This window comes from the organism of the source record quoted next, unplaced genomic scaffold (assembly GCF_019419815.1).
Source record: "Pyrus x bretschneideri cultivar Hongxiangsu unplaced genomic scaffold, Pyrus_bretschneideri_v1 Contig76, whole genome shotgun sequence".
NCBI classification, from domain to species: Eukaryota; Viridiplantae; Streptophyta; class Magnoliopsida; order Rosales; family Rosaceae; genus Pyrus; species Pyrus x bretschneideri.
This window is the reverse complement of record NW_025999816.1, coordinates 880,632-907,356: the sequence shown is the minus strand read 5'-3', so window position 1 is coordinate 907,356 and position 26,725 is coordinate 880,632. Positions and strand designations below refer to the sequence as shown.

At 35.3% G+C, this 26,725-nt stretch overlaps 1 protein-coding gene across 5 annotated transcripts; it reads right to left on the bottom strand.

The window, feature by feature from the left end:
- Positions 1-14,957: 14,957 nt before the first annotated feature.
- LOC103955533 (octanoyltransferase LIP2p, chloroplastic) lies at positions 14,958-18,863 on the bottom strand. 5 transcript variants are annotated; one of them, XM_048574856.1, is made up of 7 exons: positions 18,505-18,862; positions 18,221-18,290; positions 17,490-17,681; positions 17,153-17,417; positions 16,835-16,985; positions 16,323-16,620; positions 14,958-15,201 (listed from the first exon to the last, which is right to left on the bottom strand). In XM_048574856.1, exons 3-7 carry the CDS (start codon positions 17,657-17,659, stop codon positions 15,198-15,200), a joined length of 888 nt encoding a protein of 295 aa, XP_048430813.1. In that variant the 5' UTR covers positions 17,660-17,681; positions 18,221-18,290; positions 18,505-18,862; the 3' UTR covers positions 14,958-15,197. The 5 variants fall into 5 exon arrangements, 4 of the variants coding, with proteins under 4 accessions (XP_048430813.1, XP_048430812.1, XP_009365702.2 ...); XR_007254794.1 differs by lacking the exon at positions 14,958-15,201 and adding an exon at positions 15,865-15,991 and having other exon boundaries at positions 16,207-16,620; XM_048574855.1 differs by lacking the exon at positions 14,958-15,201 and having other exon boundaries at positions 15,865-16,620; positions 17,490-17,696; positions 18,505-18,863.
- Positions 18,864-26,725: the final 7,862 nt, after the last annotated feature.

Genomic DNA, 26,725 nt, shown 5'->3' with positions numbered 1-26,725 from the left:
TCCATTCACAAGTACCATACTTACCATGTTAGTAATTGAATGAATGATCAAACAATCAATAAGACTGAGACATAAATTCGTACATTTTAAATAGCTTATGGTGCAATACAAATTTTTTTTTTTTTAACTTCGTGGTCTATTTTGAAAATCACCCAAAACCTTAAAGATGTGAAATATAGTTAACTCTAATAAAGTAATTTGTCAAAAAAATGGCAAAATTATCATGCAATGTGATCAAGCATATAGCATTGCGAAGGGAAAGTCTATTTGTGGATTCTCAAGCATGAAAGTTTTCTAGTCTCAAATGTTATGTCGCCAAGTAAGGAACCTCTTCTCAACCGGATGGCTGAAGAGAACTGAGGAGCAATATGACAGACATAAGCCCATAAACAATGAAATCCAGCATTTACGGCTTAGGCTCCAATCCCTGATTTGAACCTAGTTAGTTTCAAAGAGAACAACGCTAATCTCTATTTTGAGCCTATAATATGATGTTTCAAAGAGAACTCTTATCTTGTAAGTGAAGGAATTTCATGACTTTATTGTGTGGGTCAACACTTTGACATTCTCATATGCTCCCTTGCATTTTTCAGGTGAACAACACATATTGAATAACTTGGAGTATGTGTGGCTGTTGGACTTCACTCATGGGTGAGCTAATACCATGTTTCACCCTTAAATTAATTGGCAACTGGAAAAGTGGCATAATCACTTATAAACTCGTGCAACATTCCATGGCATTTCAATGTGGAAATGGACAATACATAATTTTTTTGAGGGTTTTGTTGGAACGTTGTTACTTTCGTATTTTGCTTCTAATAAGGAGTTGTTATAGCAACGCTAGGGTGTGAGATAGTTTATAAACAAGCTTTAGCTCTACTTTTAGGGTCGTGTATTCATATCATTATTCATTAAAGTTTTGTAGTTTTTGTCAGTTTTCTTGGTGGATTTTTTTTTTTTTTTTTAACTTTTGACAAGCGATAATATATTACATAAATTTTAAATAAATTATGATAAGCAAGATTTAACAGTAATTTAATGCAAAAATGAAAATGCACTGCTTTAACTAACTTGATTAAACTCCATATCAATATACAATATGGTTGCACATAATTTAGTATATATAAATTTTCCAGATTTCTAGTAAGCCGCCACGTCTGCTAAGAATGTAGATAGGTTAACAGATTGACAGAGATTTTACAAGATATACTATACAACTTAACAAGGAACTGATCAACCTGCGGTCAGAAGAACTGAACTCTCGGTTTCTGTAACTCTGCTTCTTGGTAACTCGAAGAAGTGAGAAGTCTTTTCATTTTTGTCAACTGGAAGACGTCAAATTCCAGGTTCCGAGTCTCGGAAACCTGCATGCAAGTATATGAACAAACAAATTCAAATCAATAAGCTCATTAGTTGGGCCTTCCATCAGGCTGACCATGAGATGAGGATATTGAGGCTTCCTCTTAAATGCTCCAAAGTTGAGTTCTTCTGATCTATTTAGCTGCTTGTGATCTCATCTCACTCCAGAATAACAAAGACCCGTCTTGCTTGAGATTTTTCGTAGACGCTCGGTACAAGAAAATTATGGTCATTCACGGTTTGATTTTAACTTACCGATAACAAATCATTTAATTTTTATTGTTGTTTTTTTTTTTTTATTGTTGAATTAAGATTGAGTGGTGGGTGACCACTCTTGATAAATAGTCATTTTAGCATTTCTTTGCAAAACTTTATTTGTTTGTTTTCTTTAATACAAATGAATGTCTTAATAATTTTAAATTTATCTAATTTTTTTGTAAAAATAATCTATGAATAATGTACTAAAATATAGACAAATCGTATTATTAAAAATACGCCTTACAAAATATATGTCAAAGTGTGTCTGAAAACGCGAGTCCCCGAAACTTAACCTACACCTGTATATATTTATATGGCAACGCTAAGTTGGTTGTACATAAATGAAATGTGACACCTGCAAATTAAGTTTCAGCCGATAGGGTAGAGGTGACCAGGTGTCAAGTGTATCCATACAATAATACAAACGTCCCATAAATTTTTTTTTTTGGGACAAAAAACGTCCCATAAATATGTGAGCTAATTAAAAGCACGAAGAATTCCATCCAAGAGAAAGTCAAGGGGTGATCGATTGCCAACTTTGTACATTAATGAAGGGAAAAGTAAAGGGTCATCATCATAAAAGTTTGTAGGTGATGAGAGAAAATACAAGTTTGAAAGTCATGTCAAATATAGTTAAGGGAGCAGGCTGCAAAAGTCATATCCAAACGGCCACAAACATGTTTTAATTTTCTTTGGATGGAACTGGAGGTCATAATATATGAATAGGATTTGAACATATATGCAAGTATACACCTGGTATATATCTCGGTGACAAGTTTTATAGTGTGAATTTACTTAGCAAGCATCAAAGTAATTGGTTGTTTAGAAGATAAGTCAAGTGGGTGAGAGATTTATCATCTTATGTTGAAATTTAATTGGGCACACCCTTAAATTCGGAATAGTCAAGAAGATCCCACCCCAAACGGACGGGTAGACAAAATCACCTTGAATGACAAAGGGGTACCATTATATCTCTATATATACAAACAATGACATATCCAAGATTATAACATTAGGGGGATCTAATCAGGGTACGTTAGGCGCTAGTTGAGTGGCGGACTGGAGCCTAGCGTCTATGAGCTAGATGGGCCTAGGCAGATTCAAGTAAATTCATTATATATAATATAAAATAAGTGTCTATTTACACTTTAAAAAAAATTATACTTGTATTGAGAATTTGAATTTATTATTTTAATTTGGTTGATTATTTAACATATAACATAAAAAAATCATAATTTATGCTTTAGTATTTTAGTGATTTTGATGGTATGAGATGAAATTTCAAGTGATTACGAGTTTGTAATACATTACGAAACATTTTTTAGAGATCGTATGAATTTATAGTGAATATGAAAATAAAATAAAAAAACAATGTCATACGTATGGTATAAAAGGTATTAGTTGAGTAATAACCATCGCCTTATTAATTAAAATGCTAGGTGACACAACCTGATTAGACAATAATTAAAAAAAAAAAATGGGGAGTTGGTCACTTGGGAATGGAGAGAGAATTCTTCTTTGTTGGCACCAAGGTCCAAGAACAATAGAGTCATGTTGGTCTTCTATGTGTTCTTTTTTGTCTAAAATTAGATATTTCTTCTTGATTCAAAGTTTCTGTTGCACAACTTCTGCACAACCATGGTGCTCTTTTCTGTTCCACCACTTGTCCAACCATTGGGTGATCCATGGAAGTCCTCACAAGCGATTCTTTGGACTTCCAGGTGGTCCGGGGACCACCCGTGTATAAATGGATCTGCCCTAGTATACAACAAATACAATAAAATTGAGTCTACAAATACTTCTAGGAGGACCACCCGTGTATAAATGGATCTGCCCTAATAGACAACAAATACAATAAAATTGAGTCTACAAATACTTCTAGGATGCACTCACTGTGCACAATAAAGATTGGGAAATTGGATATGTCTGCAACATTCAAGTGTTAAATTAACCAATTTTGAAAAAAAAAAAAAAAATTGATGTGTTTAATCTGGCGCCAATTGCCAAAAAGTTTTGTCCTTGCAATGAGACAAGTCACAATTAGATATATTATATAGAGTGAGGATCCTCATTGGATTCTTTTTATGAGGATGCAAGAGATTATCAAATCACATTCGTTCATCGTACATCGTGCGATAAAAAATTATTGTAAATTTTTTTATTTAAAATTAAATATAAACAGTACCTGACGAAAATTAATCGCACGATGTACAATATATATCGAACTCATGATCACCATTATATTATATTTTCCTAACCAATCAACCGTATAGGTTTTACAAGCAAGTGGGAAATATGAGAGAGATTTTCCTTACGAAAGTTTTTACCTAATCAAATGCAAATACATATTTTATATATATTAACACTGAGAAAAGGCCGGCTAAAACAACAGTTGCTGATACTTTGAGATCATGACAGTGACCTTGTAAGGAGGATCAATCAAAACTAGGCAACTGGAAACTCTGTACTTTGGTTATTGATAAAAAAAAAGTTGAAGAAGATCAATTCTTGTATTTGTGGTATTTAACTATCATTTATAAAATCTAATCTGTTAAGGTTGAAAGTTGGAGGCTGATAAAGTCATATCATAGCACTACATTAATATTCAACCTATTTGAAAAAATATCGATAACTTTAGCATACCAGATCACTTTGCAAGTATTTAAAGAGTTAAAATAAACGTAGTCAATTTAATTTGGATCACCTGAATTGGATTATTTGGCTTCTTTTTCCTTTCCTTTTTGTGAGTGTACTCGATCGGTTCCAGCTATCATTCGTATATTAAATAGATTGAGAGGTCGATTATTATGACATTTGAAGTGGACAATCGTTCACCTTTGATAGTGTATATAGCTGCATGTCCAAAAAGGAAAAGCGCTGCATGCCAAAAAGTTTTGCTGGATTTTGCTGACCAAACTTCTTCAAATAATATATTTTTTTTAAAGGAAAACCTCGTGGATTTCCACCCGTGATTTTTTTTAACAATTAAATCGTATAAATGTTAATCCATCATTTATAGATTACTTTTATTAAAAAAAAAATAGACAAATTCAGAATAAACGAATACAAGGTTTGAAAAAAACACCAAAGTGAAAATCATTTAATCCAACGGTCTTATGGTTCTTAATTTGAGTGGTTTTTGCATATATAATCTTTGACAGAATACCTAATATACATATGATTCAATCATTAAAATACAATATAAAGTGATCAATATTAAAGTATCTCTCAAATAAATTTATTTGAACGATCCATCAACGGTTGGTGATATAGAAATGTTCCTCAAATATATGTGCAACACGCACACACTCTTATATGGGGACTCTGCATAAAAACAAGATACTCCTCCCTCCCTTCAATTCGGACTATGTGATCCACCGCAAACCAGAAAAGGTCTAAAATCTTTTAGAAGAGATTGACTCTATCATAACTGTTGCTAGCTAGCTAGCAACCCCTTGCAACCATATAAAGGGCAAGTGAACCCCACAGAATCAGCCAAAATGCACAATTGATCATATCTTCCTTACCTTTTTATGTTATGTGACCTACAAAAATCAACAAAACAATTATGGGAGATCAGATTGCAATCTTTCAGCTGGTAAAATGTTATCGAGTATCAATCCCACCACTATTATAAAATACTAGAATATTCATATTGGCCATATGGCAAGCTACGTATAGGTACTAAAAAAATACGCAAATTGACTAGAATCATTCTGTCCATATTGGATATGAAAGTGATGATACTTTACCAGTTGTAAAATCTTTTCTAATTCATTAACAGGGCCAGTTTATTGGGGCTTTGTTGTCACTTTTGCTCGTAAGTGATTTTGTTAAAAATGGTTTTCTTGATGCATAAAATGGAATCAGCATACAGTGTGGTGAAGTGGCATTTGCAAGGGCGGTCCAGTTAAGGATAGATGAACAAAGTAACCTGCAAGGAAGATAGAGTATTGAAAGGTACCAATGTGGTACCGGTCTAAGAGCCTTCGATGTTTAAGTTAGCAGACTATGCTTAAAGCACAACATAGGCAAGTTTAGTGGTAATATAGTGTTGAACGACAATTAGTGATTACCCTTAGAAGAGAGTAGAGGTTACCCTTTTATAGGGCCAAAGTTAGAGGAAATTTGTTCAGCTAGCCAAAGTGGGATTAAATGAGATTAATGTGGTATTGTCATTTGTCGCGTTGTGATTGGTCTCATTAGTTGGCGGAAAATCTCTCATTAATTATGGGGATAGTAAATGAGTGAATGCTGCGTGGCATAGCCCCTCACTTGTTTTGGGATTCGTTCGTGTGCTTCATAGGTCTCTTTAGTAGGTTCATGATGTTTTATAGTTGACTAGTACTCGGTCGTTTCAAAATCCATTAAATATGATACAAACAAATCTCATTATAAACAAGTTGAAATCTTTACTAAAATTTCAACTGCTTCCTCAAAAAGAAGTTAGAGTGTTTCCTAAATAATGGAGGATGGAGTTGGTTTTATTTTAGATGCAGGAGAGTTAAAAGATTGAAGCGCCATTCAATATTTAGGGTTAAAAGATTATTTGTTAGTGCCATATTCCGAAAGTGGATGTTTTAAACTTTTCACGCCTTTAGGAGGAATGCTACTTTCATTTAGCGTGTTAGTTTTGGGTTTGTAATATATGAGTTTGGAGAAAATTATGAGTCACATGGTCGTATAAAAGGTGTTCCTTTCTCCCACAAAAATGGCTTAAGCCATCTTTTGCAGAAATACGTTGAAGCAATTCTCCACAAATTGACAAAAGTAGCTTGAGTCATCTTTCACGGAAATCCATCAAAAATGCACCTACTAATAAATGGTGTTCTTTATTGTTTGTCTTTTGAGGTTTCAAGGGTGTTATGTTCTCTAACGTTTGTCTTTTGGGGTTTCAAGGTTTTATGTTTTTTTATTGTTTGTTTTCTGGGGTTTCAAAGTGTTTTATTGCTTTTCTTTTGGTTTTCTTGAGCAAGCCTTTATAATATGTTCTTTTCATTCAAAAATAAATTCAGAAAAATGAGAATTTCTCTCACAACCTTGGGATATTGTAGCAGCAATTAATCTTTTAACCCCATGAATTACTAATTCTCCAATCGCTTTTCTTAATTGAATGACACTTCCTTTTTTTAACTCTCCCGCATCTAAATTAACACCAACTTCATCCTCCATCACTAAAAGCACCATACTAGATGTTTCCTTGAAAATTGGTTCGGTGACGTAGCAAAAGATTTAAGTTTTTACGCTAAACGTATTTATATGTTCTTTTGGTTCGCATAAACTGCTCTTAGCTATTCCAAAAATAGTACCAAATATTTCCTACCCAAAAATCAAAATCAATTGACAATGGTTCGGGAGTCAATATTTGACATTCCTAATGTGGAATTTGGTCTAAAAAGAAAAGTTTGCACACCAAAGAAGAAAAGCTAATTTCTGTAGCAACCATCCACTCATTGTCTCCCCAACCATGAGTAGGGTCAGCACGCCAACTTAAAGTCCTCTAACTTGGTCATTGTGGCCATGGTTATAATTATCTTGTGAAATGAACCTTGCTTTTTAAATAAACCAAGGAAACAAAAGCGAGACTGCAATTTTATTCATGTATTTAAATTTTTATTGGTGCTTGGTATAAATAATATACATATGTAACGTGAGTTCGAAAATTTCATGTACTCTGAGAACATGGTGAATTCTTAATTGAAAATGTAAAATTTCTAATATACAAGAGACGAGGACGATGTTGCAGATTTAAGAACCAAAGCCATGATCTAACATTTAATTCATATCCTGATAAGAAAACTAAAAAATAAAAAACACTTAATTCATGTCAACGCGTGTGGACGTGTCTAAAATGTGTCTAAAATGTGTACGTTTGTACGTATATATTTGTATTTATATCAAAAGTCATAGTTCTTATCTATGGGCCCAAATCAAAACCAGAGGACTCCCAGTTTGTCGAAAACCACCTTGATTCCTTGAAAGGAAAGTCCCCCAGTTTTGTTGCACTCCGTCATCCACTATATAGTATGATAATCCCCCTTGCTCAAAACTAGTCATCTTATTCCTGGTTTCTACTGATCATGCATTGCTGGATTCAACGTCAATTATTTGTTATGCTCCCTCTCCTTGTTTGATGCAAACTTCTTTATTTTCGAAAGAGACAGAAGGGGATGGGATCGGATCGGATCGGACTGGAGACAAAAACAATTCCACCTTGACCTACTACCCCATGCATGTATTATATTTCGTTTGGCATATTTCAACCTTAAGGGTTGTATCCCACGCCCAATTATTAAAACCACCTTTTGTGATGATGTTATCAAGTTCAAAGCTAGCTAATTAAGAAAGAACGAAAAATAAATTAGATACATATAGGTACAAACACACACATGTATATTGTGTATATGCAAATTTCAATCTAAATTAATTGACTGAAAAACCTACAAAAGAAATGACGCCAAGTGTATGTTTAACAACGGTCTAACAACGATATGATGTTAGTTAAAGACACATAATATCCTAAGTCAAAGAAGTATTTTTGAAAAATGAAAAATTTGTAGAGTTTTGAATTACTTGATTCAATGAATGATTTGACCATTTTATATAGGCGATGGCTTAACATATTAAGGTCAACCATGCAGTCAAAAGAATTTGTTACCCAACGAACCAGTCTTCTATCTATAGTACATGGTTTATGTTTTAAAAATCGTTAAGCGGTAGCGGACGACGAAATGGAGCCTAAGGCATTAGGGCCTAGGCGTTTTGTTTATATTTCTTTGCACATATATTCCACCATCCTCCACTCCTCTAATATTCCTCACTCTCATGTATTTCCTCCTCGATATACATCCCTTAATTAATACAATCATAGATGACGCATAATTCTTTTTTTTTTTTTAAACAAGGGCTCACTTTTATCATTCACACAACCCTCAAAATCGATTTTGTGACGGATAAGGGAATGGTTTGTTTGAGGGCTTCGTGCGCCAAGCCCGTCCGAACAGATCGGTGATGGTAACAAGACCCCTAGGAGCGATGGTAATGGTACATAGTTTCGTAAATTTCACTCGCTCCTTCCCAAGATAATCAATAATGAGATTTCGAGCCCAAATAGATACACATCTACCCGTAGCCTCGAGAAAGCCCTTCTTAGGCCTTTTTCAACGCTTGAATGCAAGGCCGAGACTCAAGGCGGGGCAAACAACCTTCTAACTGAGGCCAGGAGATATTCTATTTTTCAGATTTCGATCTAGCTCCCAATCATACCTTCCAAAGATCTTGCCATTTCCGAAGAAACTGGAGTTACATCTCTTTTACATTTCCATTCAAGAGTTCTTATGTGTTTCCACGCCACTTCGAGACCCCGAAAAATGGACAACTTCCTTTTCTTAGAAACACATACAAGAGTCGTCACTACAAAATGGATAATGGTAACCCCACCATTAACTACTTCATTTATGAATTTCATACACAACCTTCAAAATCGAGAAATTTTTCAAAGTGTCCGATATTCAAGCGAGTATATACGTGTTATAAAATAAGTAAAGAGACACAGAAAAATATATTGTTTTCTCTATTTGTATTATACCATATAGAATATCCGATACCTAAAAAAATATTTCCTAAATGAATCTCAGAACGGGGACTGAAACATAGAAACAAAATATGAAGAAAAAAAAATGCTAGGAAACAAATGGACGTTGGAATAGCTGGAATGACACACCCCGATCGAGATTAGGGCATGTTGGTCGTCACGTGAAGGTGACGTAACCATGTGCACAGTGCGGAAGCTAATAAAATAATAATACGAATAAATAAAAACTAGCTTTACACAAAGTAATAAAAACAAGTGCAAGCGTAAGTGTGAACCCTAAGTTCAGAGCATGAAAGCCTAATGCAGTCCAAAAGGAAACGACACAACAAAAGCACACCTGAAGGTGGTCCTACATTGGTGGTGGTCTGTCAGATATGCCGGGTAAGTCCTCAGGGAAGCCACTAAACGCGCTAGCCAACTAGAACCTGGAGGGGCGCAAAACAAAAGCGTGAGTGGGCAAAAACAAAGCTTTTCGAAAACCAATTTAATAAATAAGTTCTAACCCCTCACCGTAAAACATGTATACTTCCCAGAAAATAGAATATATATATATAAGTCAAGCTCAGGAATATGCTATGCCAGAACCTCAAAGTAAAATGCAAGTGCTCAGGTAATGTCACATCAATGTCATATAATCTGTCAGTCGGAGTCACCTAACGTGACCTGTACGGTTGAATCTAGAGCTCAAATCTCTATCTCACTAGCTAGACCTGCACACGAGTCGAAACCACCTAAAGTGGTCTGTACGACAGGCCTAGGTGTAATATATAAATACGCTTAAGTGCTACAATCACGTGAAGGCTGGGCGAATAATCGCGGGTCACCTATGAGTCGGAACCACCTAAAGTGGTCTGTACGACAAGCCTGTGCACCTAACTTAGATTCAAGATGAGCGTGTGGTGCGGGAGGTGAACATCACGTGAAGGACTGTGCCCAACTCGGGGCGGGAGCACTAACACCGGGGGTGCAGGTTATGAGCTCTCTAGGCATCTCAAATCACTACTAAACGTAAACATAAATCGTACTCACCTGGCACCTACCTGTGCGTCCACAGCACCCACATACATACATACATATATATATATATATATACATACATATATATATATATATATATATATATATATATACGACCAATGATGTAAAACAAATGGCAATATAATGCATGGCATATAAATAAATAAACGCTTCAAATCAATTTCTGGGAAAAGTATAAGTATATAGGTATATACGGAAAACCAAAAGCCCACTCACTGGTACGTAGAAGGGTCGTAACCCCCTTCCCTCGAGTGACCACGCTCGTCCTCAGGATACGTCTCACCTATATGCAAAACAACTATAAAAACGTTAATTTTAAGGCACATAACCAACTTTAAGAAATAACTTCTCATACAATGCTCAAATGGGGTGTATGAATACACCAACGTGATCTACTCAACCTCAGGAACATCCCCATATTTTTAGAAAAAAATTTCACCGCCGCACGCCCCCCCACGTGCCTGGCACGCTGACGGCGTCAATTGACGCCGTCAAGAATATTCCGTTATCTTTAACGGTTTCCATCAACGGCGTTAGGAATATTCCGTCAGTTTTGACGGAATATTCCGTCGTCTTCTCCGTCGCCGGAAAATTTTCAAATCGTGATATCTTCTTCATTTTTCAACCAAATTTCACAAAATTGGTACCAAATTGAAGCTTACAACGAGAGGAACAAAATCATACCACTTTTAAGTGCTAAAATCCACGAAATCTCGCCTGAAAAATACCCCCAACTCCGGCCAACCTCGAAACTCGTGATCCCGATGTCCAAAACCTTCAAACGAACCACCCCGAGCCTCTTAGGGACCTCACCAAGCTTCCTACAAGCTTGAAATTCCCAAAAACATAAGAAATTACGTGTGCATGAACAATGCCAAAAATCGGGTATCTCGAGTTCGACGTGAAAACGAAGGTATCCTTACCTGAAATGGGTATGGTTGGACTTCTACAAACCTCACGAGCATGGATATGTACTTTGTTTCTTCGATCTGTGAAGATTTGATGGGTTTTGGGGTGTGTCCGTATGTTTGGATGGGAAATGGGAAGGGAAATGGCACGGGACAGGGAAAGGGGAAGTGTGTGTGTGTGTGGGGGGGGGGGGGGAATGTGTGGTCCACCATCAGCCACAACCAACCAAAAATAACCACACAATGTAAAGAAATCACACTAGGGGCAAAATCGTCTTTTCACGCGTACGTTTTTAAAATCTTCGGAACGGGCTGTCACGTGGAAACTCCGCAAAAGCCAAATTCTTCAGTCATTCAGTCTAAAGAAATTTTTACATATTATATGATATATCATAGGGGCGTTGGGGGAGAGTGAAAAGTGTAGTCGTATAAGGTCCCAAATTTGAAGGGATCCCTAAATTTTTTGCCATTTAATATTATGTAATGCTCTATATTTAAAAAATTATTTTTATTAGCACTTTAAAATCTCATTTTGCACTTCTTATAAACGTAATTTTTTTTATAATGTAATTTTTTTCCTTTCTAAATATAAAAATTTGAAGTATAATGAGATATTTTGAGTGTCGATAGTAACACCTTGAAGACAATATTTTTCTTGTTTGGTTGTTTAATAATGAACTTCTTTTGATTATTTAGTGAAGGTTATGCTTATAGATATTTTTACTTATTATTAATAACATTTATAAACTTGTAATCAGTGAGTGCTAAAGTTTATTAGTTTAAGTGATCATTTTCTAACATCGATACATTGTCCTGTTTTTCTTTAAAAACTATCTTAAAAAAGGAATCATTTTATAAATTTTGCACATGCTCTTAAATTTTCAAAAACGACCCTGTGATATATTATAGACTCACATAATCGCTTTCTTCACACGTCATTCTCTGCTTTACAGATAAGGTTTTGCTAGCTGTATTTTTGTCACACCTCAATTAAATCTAAAGTATTTAATGAAAAAAATGTAGGCTTAAGAGAATGGTAAACAGAGTAAAACGGCATCGACTGTCAACTCTAATAGTTTATTGTTTTATAATTTAATCAAACTACTTAATTTATTTATCGAATGTCAAACATGATGCACTGCATGCTACTGTAGACACGTGGTTTCATTTCATTCGAAGTACATATGCACCTACGTAACATGTGCATGCGCTTAGCATCAATAAACTAAACATTTTTGGTTTGACCCAATAAATAAAAACTACTAATTTTTGCAAAAAAATTGCTAAAATAATTATCTGCCACCTTATGTTTTTAACACATATTTTATAATATTAGCGCATAAATTTACGTTAATTAAACCATAAATTGACAGAGAAAGTTCCACTTTAAAATCACATCGGCAGTTCTCTTTTGCAAGACCAAAAACCATGGTGGATCACAGTACAGATGGCATGAATTCAAGGAAGCTTGCCTCCATGCTTTGAGGTAATTAAATCGATTATTCGACGACCGTAGCCTATATAAGTCAAAATTCCATCAGACAAAGCCAGTTGTAAAGTTTAGAGTTTTGATCGATATAGTCTAATTAACAATTATATTCCCTTATTTTCTTTGCTATAATTTATTATCTCAGACATTTTATATGAATATGAACATCGAGGAGTAATTTGCTTAACAATTATTGATCAAGGGCATAACCGATTTAAAATTCCAGAGTGATTCAAAGACAGTTTCATTTTGTGAATGATTAACTGTATATGGCCAGGCTAGGGTAGAGCCGATAGCAAATTCAAGATTTGAATTTTGGAGGTCTCAGTGAAAAAGTTTTAGGTTTTTTTATTTTTATTTTTTATTTTTTATGGAAGTCAGTTTTTTTAGTAATGCATTTCGTCAATCACTTGGTGGGCTTCTTGTTTGCTAAGTTGTCGACATCTGCTAAAGAAACATGCTGAGTGCTGGCGAAAGCCCATGTTGAGTGATGTCGATGTTACTTGCCAAGTGTTTGCTGAGATATGTTAAGCATGCATCACACCAAACACTTGGTAACTATGAAGTTGAATGTCGTGTGATTTCATTATACAATGAGCTGGTACAAGAATTTAGGTGTAATACAAAGATCAATCTAGATCCTAGAAGTCGGCACTTATTCCTACAATCAAGGAAGCAAACATACATGTAATTGGTCAGAGAATCGATCACGTATCATCCCTATTTCTCAATACCGCTCCTCAAGTTGGACTGTATGTTGATGTTTCCCAACTTGACAAATAAAATTGTGAACTGTGAAAGTCCAAGTGGCTTTGTGAACATGTTTGTTGGTTGTTGGGATGTTGATATGTGGGCCGTTTTGATCATCCCGCTTTGAACTTTTTTGGGTAAAAAAACCAATTTCTTTATGCTTAGTTCATTTGTGAAAGATGGGATTCAAAGCAAATGTGAAGTGCAGACTGGCTGTCCCAATATAACTTGACAGGGAATAAATGTAGAATGCCCAAGTCATTGAAGATGGATTTCAACCAAATAATTTCACATGTGGATGTCATGGAGTGATATCCGCATCTGCGCTTGAACATGATATGGTAACTTGTTTCTTGGTTTTCTAAGAGACCAATGATTTCCGAAGGAATACGCAATACCAAGTAACTGAGCGTCGAGAATCACGGCATTGAACCCAATCTGCATCACACAAAAATTAACAAATGATTTCTCGAGGAATAAGCAATACCTAGTAACTCAGCGTCCAGTGCCATGGAGTCAATCCCAATCAGCATAACATAAAGCATTCAAATGGATTGAGCTCTTTGCAGAGAAAAACAAACCTTGCCCAGTTGTGTTTTAATATAGTGCAACACCCGATGAGCTACTTTAAAGTGTGATGTTTGTGGCTTGTCCATGAAGCGACTTAGTATGTGTACCGAATATACTAAGTCAGGTCGTGTGATATTAAGTACATTAGTCGACCAACAAGTCATTTGATACAATGAAGGACAGGGAAGACATTATCGAGGGACATTGTTCTAAAAAGGGTCTAGGTGCTGCCTAAGCGTTGGACGAAGAAGTTCCAATGTGATTTAGGCACTATGCCCCAGTGCCCGATTAATGCTTAACATCTTTTAGAACCTTGTTGAGGGACATATTTTTTTTCTTTGGGGCTTGGCGTTGGCTTGGCAGCAAGAGGGATCTCCAATGCATAATTTCACTAGACAATTGCAATAATCCAATAATCAAGCACCACATCGTTTATTTTAAAAATTTAGTCTTCCTAGCTTACCCAAAATAAAATGAAAACGAAAATAAGCAAAATACAGGGTTAAAAAGTATATTCCTCTTATAAAAAAGAATCAAGAATTCTTTACAATGCCAAAATAAATAAATATAAATTCTAGCCACATATCTTGTCCAATCTCATCTCATTTACCCTTTTGATTGTTCAATTTGTAAATCTGCATAAATAATGGAGGGACGAGCTTCAACAACTCGGGACATAACCTTACCACAGTAAACTGACAAAACTAGATTAAGTCATGGCATCTTAGCAATCAGGTATCAAATCATGTGTGTCCCATTCCATACTTATACTACTTGATCCCGAGTGACTAATTATACATCCCATTCCGTACTTAACCAGCCATAAAATAAAAAAACGCATGACATCCACTCTAACCCTGCTCAAATAACTCGGTATATTACTAATTCAACACTATTATCCAAATGTCGTTTTGATTGATATGAAATATTGTAAGGAAAGAAACATTGGAACAGAAAAAGATTTAGATAAACAAGTAAAGATGCAATCCAATAAAATCTAAATAGATGAGTCCATTCACATACTTTAGCCTATAGTTGTATACAAAAACTCTCATTAAATACATGCAATCTGGGTAATCATTTCCAACAGGAAAGCATATGCTTCATTATATATAGTTGAAGGCAAGCGCGCGCGCACAATAAGTTTGATACACACACACACACACAATAAGTTCGATAACTAACGTGCAAGCTAACAAATCCTTGACATAGAAACTATTATCACATAAAATTAAAAGTAATAGGATAGACAGACATGAAAACAGCTATGGAAAATTGAATGGAAAACTGGGGATATGTCATATACTTATCAAGGCTCTATACAATTTTTTTTTTTTTTTTTTTTTTTTTGTAGTTTTTTTGTAACAGAGAAGTTCAGGCGGAGGGATGGTTACCCAATCTCGGGGGCATATCACAAGCTTCTTTTTTTTGGTTTTTACAGATCGACCACCATGAGGGATTATGAATAGAGCTTTCATCTTAAATCAAAATAGATTTTCTTTTCAAAATGAATCAATTGGTAGATCAACTGATACCACAAAGCCCTTTCAGCTTTCATATCAAAACAGCCCACAGAAATATATATAAGTGCATAAAACCAAGTGGATTAAGATGTGAAAACAAGTATTTGCACAAATTAAAGTTGTCAATCACAGCACTGCATAACATTAACAACAATAAGGAAGTCATGTACGGCCGTTAACAGAATAAAGGAGATATGAAAATAATTACTAAAGCTTTGCAAGCTACAGGTTAACAAGATATGTAATCATGTTTGTTTCATGATTCAGACCCCAACCTAATCTCGTCAAAGTGACGCGAACATTGAGTTATAGGGTGCAAAGTGGCGATATTTTAGTTTCAAGGGGAAAGTGAGATAAAATTCAAGTTCTAGGGGAAAACAAAAAATAAACCTTTAATCAATAGAAAGGAATCATCATGCACAGATATATGCAGATTACAAGTTGATCTTGCAAAGAACTTAGCAAATTCCATGGTAGGGGGAAGCAAGGATTGGAACCTTAATCTTCTCATGTAGATATTATAACGTGCATAACCAACTACAAGTTGAGAGCTCTACCAATTTCAATCCAAGTACGCTTAAGAACCTCCATCGGGAATTGAATGCTATCTATATAATACTCAGGAGAGTATGCAAGGTTGTGATTTCTAAGGATGTAAACGTAGCACTACGTAATCCTGCTCTAATGCTCGGTTGCTGTCACCACAAGACTCTTTAAAACACTCAGAGAGCATCGACAGCCATGTCTATTTCAAATCGGCAAAGGATTTAGAAATGTAGCCTCAACTAAATTAGTTTCACCTTCAGATTCAGACGGCTTGTAAATCCAACCTTGACATGGTTTCATAATTGATTCTAACCTCAAAAACTTCAGAAAACTCATTGATCAAAGATCTACAAGTAAGATCAAGTAGCTGACAATCATCGGGATCAGGTAGATCTGCTCCTCCACAGTCGGCAGACGTATGAAATTCCTCAAGCAAGCTTTTAACGCTTCCAACCTGATAGCCTTGTAACCCACAAGGTACGATCCAACGAAAATGGGTCAAGTCTGGGTTCACATTCACTGCTAAGCCATGATATGCTATCCACTGGCTGACTCGTATTCCAATGGCTGCCAGTTTCTGGTTTCCTGAAGAAAAAATCAAATAAAAACATCACAAGAAAATTCCAGCTGCCAGGTTCAATACCAATATTCATGTTTTTTCAAACACGACTAAATTAGGGAACAAGGAACCACCACTTGTAAAGGAAGCTATGAGAGCAAAAACTCGGTAGTGGCAATGATAATTAGCTATAATACGAAAGGAAGGACGTACAGCATGCCTTTGTTTTAAGAAGCATACCATGCCAAACACCAGTGAGGCCCTCAAGCCGAGATGCCTTGATACAGAATGTCTTTGATAAAGCACGGATGATCACCTCCTCAAGTGACCTGAGGTACCAATGAAGATCCATCTTGTGATTTCGTAGATTCATAATAGGGTACATAACTATCTACAGTGAAAAAAGCATGCATCCAAGGTTAGGAATACTGACCCTTTAAGCAATTAAGTCACATGTTCGAAATTTTGATTCCTACTTTAGCACCGTGGGATAACAAGTTCAAATTACAATGGCAACATCTTCGGAAACATAAAGGTTAAATTCAGCCACTGAAGTACCTGACCCGGACCATGATATGTAACCTCGCCGCCACGTTCAGTTCGATAAACATCGAAGGGTGGGTCCTTGATATCAAAATTAAGGAACTGTTCAGAACTAGCAGTTCCCAAGGTATACACAGGACGATGCTGAAGAACGAACAATGAGTCTGGGCAATAATCATTCTTTTCTATCATAGCTTTTTTCTCCTCAACTATGCTCTTCTGCCAAGCCCATGCCTGACTATAAGGAACCTGCTGCTTGTACATATTGAAGCACTCACACCTGCACAAATCCAAGTTGACCTGGTGGGTTCCATGGGACATTAAAAGTATATAAAATGATTTGGAAACTCACTCTCTTATTGGCTCGATAGTATAAGAGGTGGACTGCGGAGTTTTAACATCTGAAACTTGATTTGATTTTGATAAGATGCGCAGAGAGAAAGACCGAGGAGGTTTATGTCGATGCTTATAGATTGGGTATGTTGGAACTGCAGTAACACAGTGAGTCACCACAAGAGTCATGTTTTAGGTGGTGTTTTGGCTCCTACAATGAAATGGACTGGGAATGTGAATGTTGTTGGGAAGGCAACAGAAACTTAGAAAAACACAATAAACAGGCATAGTTCAGCCAAAAATAAATTGGTAGAAACAACAATATTAATAAAAAGCATCACCAAATTGAAAGACCGCAAAAATTACATTGCAATTGTCGTGCGAACAAAATTTGTTACAGTTCACAACTTACAGAAAGGAGCTAAAAATATATGCAAGGGTTCAATTTGCCAGTGTGTTCTCAATAAACTAATAGTTTGAAAGCTTCTTGACATTGATATTTAAGTTAATCTAACTAATATTTCGTGTTGAAGGCTTAGCAGCGAAGTCTGCATAAGATACATAATCATCATCTATCATTCATTATTCGGAATTCATACACATATAATAAGTCAAATGATGCAAATTAAGGTTGTAATCCAAATATTAGTTACAAACCAAATCAAATTGAAGTTAAGTAACTTTATAACTCATATTCATATAACTCTGTAACAAATTCATATCATTCAGATTTCAGAGATAAAATCATACCTGCAGCAAGCACGCAACAAGCAAGGCAGAAGATGAACGCAGTTAAAAGCAGGCACACCAACACCAATCCCTGCATAATTCCATGTAATTGAACTCATTAAATTTCGAAAAATCACTCGATTCACCTTAATACAAACCAATTGATAAATTCCCAGTTTTATTTATAGAGATTCATTTAACAAAAGAGGAGTAAATAGATGGAACAAGCGCTGACAGAAAACAAAAGAGGAGTAAAGAGATTCCTACAGTCAATCTGCACACTCCTCAAAACTGTTCAGAAGTACCTTGACAGACGGAGCCGCGGAGAAAGACAACTAAGTTGATTAAGGAGAAGATGAGATGGAGTGCGGAGAGAGACTCGCCGGAAATGAGACAAACGGAGATGAAGTCGCCGCCAAGAGGAGAGAAAGATGAGGGCTTTGATTATCGGGGGAACTGGAAACAGAGTGAGAGAAAGAAAGATAGGAAATTTGAAAAAATAATCAGAATTTTGACTTCAAATAGAATTAGAAAATTAAAAAATGTGATTGTAATTCTATGCGAGATCTAAATTTTTGTTATTTTTTCAAAATTTTCGAGAAATGGTAGATACTATCTAGGGGTTATAGGGAGTATCAAGGAGCGTGTTTAGTCGAGATTTTAAATGAGTTTTTAAAAATGAAATTATAAATGGTCAAAAAATTTAATGGTTCTGATGGTGTTATGGTACTTATAATGTCACTCTCGTAGTATTTTTAATGTTTATCTCGTAGTGACAAAGTTGTTAACTAAATCCTCTTGGTGAACCTCATTAGCAATTAAAATTAAATCTAAACTTCCGTTAGTCCCATGTTAAATAAACTCACGTATGTCTCGCATTGAGAGACTAAATTTGTGTTTTTGCTACTAAATCAAGAAACCAAAAACATATGTCGTCGTATTCGTTCAAATTTCAAGCCTCTTTTTCATCGAGTCAATTCCAATTTTAGTTGAACCCTAATATCTAATGAAATATTTTTGTTTCTTGATTTGGTTTGTAAAAAGACAAATTTAGCCTCTTCACATGAGATCCACATGGGTTTATTTAATGGGAAACTGACATAATTTACCTTTGGACTTGAACTACTAACAGAGATAATTGAAAAATATGACACCACAGGGAACACAAAAAGAAATTGGCCTTCATAAAAATCTACGTGTATTTAAAATGTAATTAATTTGATGTCTTACTTGGTTATAAACTCACGTTACTAGGTTCAGCTAAAAAAATATAATTAATTTGATGGAATTTTTAAATTGATGAGTTTTATGAGAGTTTATAGTGTAGCTTAAGCCATAACAAATCCTGCCTCTTTCATTCCCACCATCACAATCAATTGCTCTCCCCATTTTCATCATCTTTATCTCCAGCTTCTTTTCTTCACACGGCATGCCTCATCCAGATCACAAAAGTCTCATTTCTCACTTCCATTCACTCAACAATTGAACCCGAGTCTCCCTAACTACTGAACAATCAAGAAGTATAATCGTCCCTCTAATCTCAAAATAATAATAAGGTTATTACTAATATATAGATTTATAAATTCAAAACAATCGGCAAAGCTTGTGGAAATAAATTATAAGAAATTACATTTATACTGGTTCTATTACTGCCTCTGTGCGCTTACCATTAAATATATATCAGAATTTACTTGGTTCGAATACAACCTGATCAAATATGTCTTTCCCCTTCTCATTTGAATTAAGGTATAATTTTGTGTTCATGTGTGTTCATTTCAATCAAGTTAGGGCTTAACTCGAGGTAATCTCAAGTTTACTAGTTTTATCGAGCTCAATCTTATTATTGCATATCTTTAAAAATGGTTTTTTTATCCTCAATTAGCATAAATATTAATTAAAATTAAACTTTGGGTTGGTTCGTGAAGCACAACACCCATAAGTAGGAGAAAAGATCGTTAATGTATAATGACCACTTTTGCCGTTTTTAGCTTCCCAACATAAACTTACAGCCCCACTTTATACTTAAGTTGGTACAAAATTAAATGGGTCAATAGGATGGTTGATTCTTCTTAACAGCTTGAGTGTCACCCTGATGGCAAATAAGCATAATAAACACGTTGTAAGGCTGATTTTGCATTGCAGAAAGTATTTTAAAAACAGTTTTATAAAAAAGTTGGGGCTAAAATTGTGTTTGGCAAATGAAAAAAAAAAAAGCTTTTTGTTAAAATCATGGGTTCAAAATAGCAGAAAGCAGAAACAGCTCTACCCTTACTTCTGAAAACAATGTTTTTTTTCACAGCACAGCAATTCCAAACTAGCCCGTAATCTGCTCAATTATTAGTGTATTTCTACCATACACCGCTACGTGGATCTAGTTTTTAGGGGAAATTCTTGTATACTATGGAAGACATATCCTCGACTTCTTGTAGTTGAATACAATACTATAAATTTACAATACTTATGCTGAGAAGAACTTCCAATAAAGTGAAGTACATAAATTTTTTTTAATATAAGAACCCAATTGCTTTTTTTTGGACAGCCCATGTAATGGGTTTAGTTGAGAAGACTGGAAGCTAGATAACTGAACCGGCGCATGAAAGTTTGGAGACTGCTGGGCCAAATTGGAGGTTTGAGCTGGACCTGCTGAGGCATTTGGTGCGTTATCAACATTTGGTGCGTTGAGTAAGTAGTATGCAAGCCCACCACAACTACAGGGTTGATCAACTAGCTTGCTTTCGATCTCATAACAGATGTTTTTAAGGGGAAGAGATCTTAGATCTACCTTCAGGCTCCATATTGAGTGGGGCGCCAGATGAAATAAAACATTGTGTTAAATAAACAAATTAATTCACATTAAATTTAGAAAAGAAATTGTCTGAAACACTAACCTCAAAATGATTGTAGCGAGCAACATCAATAAAAATGATAGTTTGTTCGTGAATAAATTGAACACATCAAAAGTGATGCCTTTAGACCTCGTACTCACTATAGTGGCGCTCCCCGTTATTAGCAGGATTGACGCACCAATGGTCCATCGAGCAGCTCTACCTCATGCAGATCTCCACAACCATCTAAACAAAACAAATCCAAAAAGTTAGATATATTAGGTGTTTGAACCTAGCATTGAGAGTTTGATATAACTGCAGACGAACCTTGCAGCAGTAGGCGACTCCGGTACATCTTCATCAATAGTTTGTTCATCCTGCCATCATCACTGCTAATTTTGTTGTCCCCACCACCATTGCTACTAACACTAATTTGTTCATCGCCACCATCATCACTGCTAATTTTGTCGTCCCCACCACCACTGCCACTAGCATTAATGCCAACAAGACCACCCAGTTCTCATATAAAGGACTATTCATCTCATATGCAGAGGGGGCGTTGAGAAGGAGTGAAAGGTTAAGTGATACAGGCCCCAAATTTGAAAGGGCCCCCAAATTTTTGTCATCTAATATTTATATGTAATAATGTTCTATATTCAAAAATTACTTTTGTTATGTAATAATGTTCTATATTTAAAAATAGTTGTTGTTATCACTTTAAAATCTCATCGTGTACTCCTTATAAGCGTAATTTGTTTTCTTTCAAAGTATAAAAATTTGGAGTACAATGAGATATTTTGAGTGCCAATAATAACACCTTAAAAAAAAGTATTTTTCTCAATTTTATTATATAATAATACTATATATTCAACCTAAACTTTAAAGTTAGAGTTTTTTAAATTTTTTTTCTTGTTTGGTTGTTTAAGATTGAACTGTTTTTGATTATTTAGTGAACATTATGTTTGTTGCTTTTTTTACTTATTATTAATAATACTTTTAAACTTGCAATCAGTGAGTGCTAAATTTTGTTTTGATTTAAGTGATTGATTTCGCCGCTAGTACTGCGGTTTAGTACTATTCATCTTCACTTGTAATTGAGAGGTCTTAGTTAAATTCTCGCCAAAGACGAATTTGAATCACATTATTGCTATCTCATTGTGAACCTTAGCCTACTTCCCACCCCCATTAGTATAGATAATATCGTTTGTTTTTAAAAAAAAAAAATGTGATTGCTTTCAAGCGTCAATACATTATCCTACTTTTTTAAACCTATCTTAAAAATGACTTTTTCTATAAATTTCACACAAGGCCCTTAAAATTTTAGAGACGACCTTGCTCATATGTATATAATAACCTACGGATATAAAACTGTCAAGTTCCATCAAATACATATTTGAGTTTTTATCACAAACAGTTCCTAAAATTGGCCCACCCACCCTATAAAGATGGTCCCTGAAATTGCAAATCGATCAATGCAGTTCCTGAAAATGGATGTCACAAATCAATGTGGTCTTTTCGTCATAATTTTGTCAAAATTTCTGTTATATGCTAACGTCACATAACTGGATCCTACAAGTCTAATATATAGTGATTAAAATATTAAAATACAAAAAATATATTTTATTTTTATATAATTAAAAAAATTAAATAAAGAAAAAACGAAAGAAAAAAGAAGCTAGGTACTTCAGAGAGGTAGACGGGGGAGCCATCGCAGACTCGCTAGGCTTAGCGACTGGTTTTGAGGATTCAGGGGATGTGGTTGACAGGGAATTGGAGGCAGCCTTTTTGGGATCGGGAGACCAATTTGGTGGTGCGGGGCTTGACTCGGTCGGCTTTGGTGGTGGTTGCAGTGGTGGATCACAAGGTTTGATTTCAGAATTTTGAATTTCAAGTTTAAAGGATTTGAAAGTGTTTGAATTTTGGACTTGCAGTGAAGTTGGATGACAGGATGACAACCTTTAATTTGGTTGTATTGTGTTCTCAAAGCCAACGTGAATTTTTCTTAAAAGAGTTGCGAAAACAAATCCGCCCAAGAAAGTCACGACAAAAGAATGAATATCATTAGACTCCTTGCAGCCATCATAATGTCTTCAACAACTTTGTTTGGCTATTTGACCGTAAACCAAAAACAAATAAAAAACAAACGTAAACCACAAAAAAAAAAAAAATTCAATATTCTTCGGAGAACAAAAACATCCCAATTCAAGAGCAATTTATTCACGAATTCTTTAAAAACAAGACCCAATTCATTGTTGGCAAATGAATAAACTTTTAAAAAACATACGCATAATTTAAATCAGGAATATTCTGATAGGAAGTTGAATCAAAGAAGGACAAAGATAATTATAATTTATATTTTATTAAAGCCTAGATCTAACTGAAACCCACAAAACAAAACCCAAACACTGCAAAACGAATCCAACATTCTCCTCTCCTCTCCTCACCCACCCATTCATAAAAGAGTGCCAACATCAACGTCTATCTCTTCTTTCTTAATCAAAGAGCAAATTAAGAACACACACACACACACAGAGAAAAATGTAATATAAAAGAGACAAGAGACACAGAGAAATAAGCATTACCCTGAGAGAGGGGAGGAGACAGCCGAAGAAACAGTCAAAGTCAGTGAGTGATGATGGTGCAGAATCCAAAGAAGAAGAAGAAGAAGAAGAGATAATGTCTGTGAGTGAGAAGACTGAGAAGTAAGAAGGCAGAATCCTGAGAAGACAGAAGAATTTAGAGGAAATAGCAAGAGAAGGAGAATAGATAAAGAACAGTGAGAAGTGAGGGGAATGATGAGTGAAATTTGTAGTTGAACTCTATCGCCGGGAATGGCAATCAGAAACCCAACCATTCATTTTTGCTGTAATCGGCAAAAATGGCTGTTTGAGTTGGAGAGGTTGAACCATTAATAATATGCATTATTGGGAATTATAATGACCGCCACCATCACAGCTAATTTCGTCATCCTCACCACCATTGCCACTAGCACTAATTTGTTCATCGCCGCCATCATCAATACTAATTTCGTCGTCCTCACCACCACTACCACTAGCACTAATGCCACCTAGATCACCCATTTCTCTTATAAAGTGATTAATCATGTCAATCTATCTTGGCATTTTCCAAACACTGGATGAATATAAGCGAAACATTAAACACAAACAAATATAGAGAAAAGTCACGATGAATCGAGAAAAGCATAAAAGGTATGCGGCTGAATTCCCCGATTATTTAAGGCTTGATTACAAAGCCTTGATGTACTTTCTCTACAATGCATACATAAAAGGAAGACTATCTAAGAGATTTGATTATACAGAAAAACCACACAATGATAACAAGAAATCAAAAAAGAAATATAAAGAACACTCACTGTTTCACACAAAGCAGGTAGATTGTTTGTTCCAAGAGCATTTTGGAAGTGTTCATTTGTTCCACCAGCATACCCATGACTATCTCTGACTATTAGTGCCTTTCTGAACCCAGGAGTCTATAAAGCATAATTCCTTTCAAAGCTTTCACACCGATTAATGTAAAAAGCTTAGAATAACTTAGGGGTAGCTCGACCAATTCACGAATTTGAGGCATCTACTTGAACACCATCTACGTCATCATAAGCAACTTCATCCTCCCTTTCTACGGGTTTCCCCTTGCAAAAGATGTCAGGGAAAACCACTCAACATTCTCTGAGAGTTCCAGTGACCTTGAACGCTAGACTTTCGGGAATGAACGCATCTTTTTCCCTCAAATGACACAAATAAGATGAATTGCTTATTCCGATAGCAGTATGGAAGTTCTCATTTGTGACATCTGTTGAATTAAGTATCTATGCATCAACGTATTCATCGTCCAAGTCAATCATATCCACGTTCTCCCTTATCAATTGCAGAGAAGATTTCATGCATAAAGCAGCATGGTCACCACCAAAGCACCAATTTGAGCAATCTGCTTCCAAAGACCACCCACATCATCATCACAAGTAACTTCATCCAACCATTCCTCCTGGGTTCCCCTCGCAAAGCTCTAATTCTCCATAGTTTTTGGACAGAGTAGTTTTTGGAGGAAGCGACATTAGAATGAGGAGAAGAGATAGAGAACACTGAGAACGAAGCAGAATGATAAGTGCTCTTTTTACTTCAAGGGATATTACGCATGAGTTCATGTACAACGAAAGGAGTTGGGCCAAGCTGAGTCGACTCACCTTGTTTTAGATGAGCACAAACGAATATAATAAATTACATAAAAGATTGTGAATGACTTATTTCTTTGAAGAATTTGAATTTCCTATTAAAGAGAGACAACTTTGCTCTAAGTCTTAGACTTTTAGATGAATCAAAAACCCAAACCCAAAACCTCATTTTTCGCAAGGCACTACCACTACATGGGAAACAACATTTGGGAAAAGAATTTTAAAAACACAATGATTGATTATAAATTGAATTATATTAAGAGTATTATTACATAATTGATGTTTATATAGATGTACAATGAGTCGGGCTAGGCTGTCCCAATTTAATGGTGAGGTGAACTTAGATGGATGATGGTGTTTAACAAGGAAAAAAAAAAATTCTTATTTTACCAAAAAAAAAAAAAAAATCTTACTATTTTTGGTGTAATTAGTCAGAATAAAAATAGAGATGGATAGAATTGCTTGCCTACAAAAGGAATTTTCATGCAAGTAGCCCTCTACCCCAATGGTGGAGGGAGTGTTTCCCTTGCACCACAGGATGAGCTCGAACCCCGTTAGCTCTCTAATTTAACAAATTTATCATTTGACCAAAAAAAAAAAAAAAAGGAATTTTTATTTATTTATTTATTCATTATTTAGGAATTACATACCGATTTTTCATTGCAAGTGGCTTTTTAGCACAATAGTGGTTATTTACCACAATGGGGAAAAAGTGTTGAGCCATGCATGACAGCGTGAGTTCAAAATCCGTCGGTGACTAATGTAACCAAATTTATTATTTGACAAAAAAAAAAAATTAAAAAATAGAAATTAATTAAAATCTTTCATTTCTGCCACACATGCCCATATCCCAATTTCCATTGACTTCATCATATGTAAAAGCTGCTTGTTGATCAATTCTCCACAAATAGTTTGCACACCGCTTGTCATCTTTCGATTAGCTTTGAACTTCCATGAAAACGAGTGTTGAAACGGGATCTCGTGCCGGCCAAGGTCATCGTTTTTGGATTTGCAAAAGAAAACAATTTCGTATCCCATAGCTGGCCGCATGTGCATTGGGCTGATATATGGGTCAGGTTGAAGATCAGGCCCTAATCCCAATCCACCAACAGAAAGATAGATTAGTAATTTTAGCTGCTGGATCAAATTTCAAGGGTTCGAATTGTTTGATGGGGATGATTTAGTGAAAAGGATCTGAAGAGGATCCTTTAATAGTAGTATGCTAGAAAGTATTGAGGGTACAAATGTAAATGTAGATATAAAAGATCCTACTTAGATATTGGATAGTCTGTTAGATATTAGTTAGTTTTGTTTTGTTTGATATACAGCATCTCTCAGCAACTCTCATTGGTTGCAACACTTGTATATATATACTGGATGTAATATTATTTCAGTAATATGAAGAGTTTATTTCTCAATAGAAAGCCTAGAGCAACTTTATTTATTTATTTAATAATATTAACAGGTTTGATCATATTCCAATACTATAAATCATTCCCGCCACTTTCTACC